Source organism: Phalaenopsis equestris, unplaced genomic scaffold (assembly GCF_001263595.1).
Source record: "Phalaenopsis equestris unplaced genomic scaffold, ASM126359v1 Scaffold000288, whole genome shotgun sequence".
Lineage (NCBI taxonomy): Eukaryota > Viridiplantae > Streptophyta > Magnoliopsida > Asparagales > Orchidaceae > Phalaenopsis > Phalaenopsis equestris.
The window spans coordinates 669,997-675,053 of record NW_018164730.1 but is presented as its reverse complement, the minus strand read 5'-3'; the positions used below and the strand labels follow the sequence as shown (position 1 = coordinate 675,053).

Here is a 5,057-nt window from a genome sequence, read left to right as displayed (position 1 = left end):
ACAACCAAAAATTAATTTTTAATATTTCAACTACATTTAGGGAGTAAAGGTTATATCAAGAAGGATATTTGTTTGAATTGATCATAATAATAATAATATTATTATAATTATAATAATTATTATTATTTTGAAGCAACAAATTAACTTTCATATAATATAAAATAAAAAACATACAAACATTCAAGCAAAGGGAATTATAACTAAACAAGATAAAAAAAGAAACATGTCAATGCCAAAAGAATGGAGTTATTATGCTTCGATCTAAATGCACAAATTCCGGAATTCAGATTCATTTCATTTATCACCACTATTAAAAGTTAAAATAAAAAAACCCTTCATTCATTTAATCCATTTTAAATGCAAAGATTGATTCCACTTTCTTTTATAAAATAATTTTTATTTTTTTTAAAAAAAAATTAACATCAAAACTAAATTGAATGGCTGAGATTTCTTAACTCTTTCCTCTAATCACATTCAAACACTTCAGATTAGAAAAAAAAAAAAGTCTTAATTCAATCAATTATCAATTTTAAATTATAAGTAGAAAAGCAAAATGACATTTTTATAAAAATAATTGTAAAATATGTGACAATCAAATCATTTTCTTAAAGTTTTCACTTTCACTAAAAGTCAAACAACAGCTTTCTCTACTATAATTTAATAGATTCGGTTGTAAAAATAAGATTTTTATCACAGAAATTTCTTAACAGAAAAATAGCAGCCAAACAAAATCGTGGAGACAGTATGAAACATAAAATAACTTGAAAGCTGCCTTAAACAAATCTTATCGGAGTAAGTGAGAGAGAGAGAGAGAGAGAGGCACACACAATTATGATTAAGTGAAGTGATGTTGTAGTTATACCATTATATGAGTTAGGCCATGAGGACATAAAGATATGAATGATAATGAAAGAATAGTAGTGGGTGATTGTTAGATGGGGATTTGTTTATAGCCTCCCTTTTATTGTATTTAGCGATTAATGTATTGAGATATAGTTGTCTTATAAACCAAACAACCTCATGGGATGAGTGACCTAATCCACTCCACTCCCCTCCCCTTTATTTTTTTTTCTTGGCGGTGGAGAAGCCAAGCCAAATCAAAGCTAAATACAACTGTCTCTGATCAACAAAATAAAAGCTTCCCCATCACTTCCTTTACGTGAACAAATTTCCATTTTTTCTGTAAATAACATTAAAAAAAAACTAAAATTTTGAAAAAGAATGAAATGAATATTTCATCTCGCAAAAAACGTTTTTTGATATGTTTATATGCTTAATTCACATGATCTCATGATAGTAAACCGTATAAATAAATATATGTATAGTTCTAGTAATGGCAATGGACCACCAGCGCCACGGTCGCCGCCGCCGCTGCTGACGCCGCTGCAGAAGGCGAGAAGACGACTGGGTTCCCGGGGACGAAGGGCTCCTCTTCTTCCGGAGCAGGAAGGTTGAGATCTAGCAGCAAAACTCTGTTTTTCTTCTTGTCAATCTCTGAATTTTTCTGTAAAATGATCGCAGGACGATGTCTTCTCATGTGGCCGCCGAGCGCTTGGCCGGAGGAGAATTCGGACCCGCAAATCGCACAATCATGAGTCTTCTGTTTCACGCCGCCGCTTGAAGAAGAGGCAGCAGGTTTAGCCAAGGAGCTCGCGAGCTCGGCGTCGAGAGCTGATATCTTGGGCTTCTTGTGGCTGGCGCGATGGCCGCCAAGAGCTTGGAAGGAGAGGAAGTATCTGTTGCAGGTTATGCAATGGTGTGAGGCGATCGGAGCGGTAGGTGGGGAGGGGGTGGTTGCGGCTTGGTTGACCGGAAAGGTGGTACCTTGGGCGAGGAGGATGAGGCACTTGGCCATGTCCTGTTCTTCCTCGGTGGTGTTGGAGGAAGAGGAAGAGGTGGGGGCGGTGGGAGGGAGGGTGCGGCGGCGCTTGGTGCGCTTGCGCTTGAGGATGGTGGGTGAAGGGGATTCACCGGAGCTGCTGTTGGTGAAAGAGTGAGCCATGGCGAGAGGGGGGAAGGGGAGTGATGTGGATTTATAAAGAGGAAGTTTGGGGGAAGGGAGAAGAAGGGGGGAGGGGGGAGGTTTAGTTGTGGAAGAGAGAATTAGGTGGGAAGAGGAGAGGTGTGGAGTGAAGAGAGGGAGTGGGAGAAGGGATGGAAAGTGGAGAGTGGCGAAATAACTGAAAGATGGCTATTTATGGAACTGAGTTTTAAGTGCAGTTGTGACACTTAGCGAAGGTTGGTTGAGGAGAGGGGGAGCAAGTGGCAGGGAAGAAGATGTAACAGCCGAAAAGGGCTGGGCTTTTTCAATGCGCACCAGTGGAGCGATGAAGGAGTGAAGGACAGTGAGGCCGTAAAAAGTGAAAATATCAAAATAAGACGAGAGGTCGGGTTTGGATTGACTCGGAAATGACTCCATTCGAGTAGGGTTAACTCGAACGGATCCGAAATTGCGTTCTTATTAGAGTCATGTTTGGATTTTTGGGCTTGATCGAACTTGATCAGAATAATAAATTAGTTAAATTTTCTGTCTCGAACTAAACTCGAAAAATATTCAGGCCAATCATAACCCAAATTTTTCGATGGTCAATTTTTGACGCCCTATAGAAAAATATTGTGAGGGAATTTGTTAATTTTAGACGGAAATTTGTCAATTCTTATGTATTTATATATCCAACACATAAATTAGGGAATTTGTTAATTTTAGATGCATTCCACACAATTCTTATGTATTTATATATCCAACACATAAATTGAAGCTTTTTTTTATTAGAAGAACCAAAGAAACCTAAAAAATAAATATGAATAATATCATAGTGCCATATAAGTGACATTTATCAAATTATGTGATGAGACATTTTGAAGCTATATAACTAATGAAGCATGAGTTTAGATTATTCATCATCATTTTTATATTCACTTATGGGAGAATAATGTTACATTTTTTATCTACACTAATGGTGGCTCAAATAATATGTGAATTAGTACAAATCATTAGCATTATTATAGTTATTAAAGGCATGGAGAAAATGATGACACTATATTTTTTCTAACATTTTTGACCACTCATTGTATCCTTCCAATGTTATCACCAAGTGAAAAATACAATCTAAATTAACAATTATTGTATAAATAAACCACAAATAAAAAAATCATAACATTTTTTTAAAAATAAAATGAAATTAAAACAAATACTTTTTGAAATACAATAGAGTTAAGTCTAAGAAAATAAAACTCTCCATTTTTAGTGGGTAATTTTGAAGTAATTAGAGAAAAATAAAAAATGAATATTTAAAATTAAACTTAAAATGTGCATCTAATTAACCTCAAATTTCTTGAGAGCGTTTATTGGGTCTTTATTAACCTCTAAAAAAATTTTCAAGTAATTTCAAAATTAGATTAATGGGTAATTAAATTTTGTGATCAATTATCTTAATTTCAAAACTAAGTACTAACCTCAAATTTCTTGAGGGCGTTTCTTGGGTCTTTATTAACCTCTAAAAAAAATTTTAAGTAATTTCAAAATTAGATTAATGGGTAATTAATTTTTGTGATCAATTATCTTAATTTCAAAACTAAGTAAATTAATTTAAAGAAAGTAATTTTGAATAATTTTAAAATACTTCTCAAATTATCATTGGGTCATTTTAAAGGTGATATGTTTGTTAATTATTCAAAATAATAATAATTTTTAAAAAACCATAAGGGTTAATTAATTAATTAACCTTAAATTAAAGAAATTACCAAAAATTGATATAAAAAAAGAAAATTTAAATTAAATTCGCGTAAAATCCTTCAAACTTTTAGAATGAAAGAAATTTAAAATTAATTAAATTAAATTTTAAGGATAAAAAGTAATTAATATTAATAAATATTTAATTAAATTATAGAATATATAAAAGTAATCACATTATTTCTAAAAAATTACAAAATAACCATAGGGTCATCCAAACCTCCCTATTAATTCCTTAATATTTTGAGTTTAATTAATTATTAAACAATTATAAGAATATTATAAAATTCACCCAAAACATAAATTAAACCTAATGCTTCAAATTGGTTTTGGGAACACCACAAGGTCATGCCATGATTCTTTAGTAAATTATATTATTTTTTATTAAATGTAAATTTTAAATTAATTTAAGTCATTTAATTATTTTTAAATAAAAAATAAGTAAATTTACAATAATCCTAAATTTTTTATGGGAGTATTCTCTGTTCACCCGGAGTATCATAAAGAAAATTATTTTAATTTTTAGAGAACATTTAATATGATTTTTAACTTTTATTTTAATACTATAAGTTAAAATTAGCTGAAAATAACATAAAATTTTTATGATAGTAATTCTAAGCTATCCTTGACCACAAAAATTAACTTTAGATAATTTTTTGAGAAAGTTTTAATATTATTTAAAAAATATTTTGAAATTATATAAAAAATGATAAATAAAAAATATTAATATAAATTTTTAATTTTCACTTAAAATTTATTTATGAATTAAGAATAAATTAAAATATCTTCAAAATAATCTTAATTTTTTAAGGGAGTGTTGTTTATTTAATCTTGATCATCTCACTATTTTTATTAATTTTTATTTAAAATAATTAAAATTTTAAAATTAAAAATATTTCTAAATTAATTTTAAACTTGCATGAGTAAAGTCATCTCTTATTAATGGGGTTGATTTCATGCAAATTTATAATTAATTAAATTCAAAATTGAAATAAGAAAGAAAGCCAATTAAGGTTAAATATAATAAAAATGAATATGCTAATTAAATAATTATTATATACATTTCATAAAATGAAAACTTAAATAATAACAAGAAATGAACTTAAATCAACTTAGGAACTTTTAGATGCCATACACTATACTAAGTCCAGAGAGTTTATAGTGGTAGGGCTCACCCTCATATGCATCACAGTAATTATGATACTCTTTAAAATTTTATACTAAGTGAAATCTAAATGAACAAAAATTTAAAATGAAGTTTCAAAACACTAATCCTTTAAATTGTATAAAAATTTAACTAAGAAAAAATTAAAATTGAAATATT

At 29.8% G+C, this 5,057-nt stretch overlaps 1 protein-coding gene across 1 annotated transcript; it reads right to left on the bottom strand.

Annotated features, from left to right (window-relative positions):
• Nucleotides 1–1,251: 1,251 nt before the first annotated feature.
• On the bottom strand, nt 1,252–2,345 carry LOC110025105 (zinc finger protein ZAT5-like). Its single transcript, XM_020725388.1, has one exon. It carries the CDS (start codon nt 2,000–2,002, stop codon nt 1,328–1,330), a length of 675 nt encoding a protein of 224 aa, XP_020581047.1. The 5' UTR covers nt 2,003–2,345; the 3' UTR covers nt 1,252–1,327.
• Nucleotides 2,346–5,057: the final 2,712 nt, after the last annotated feature.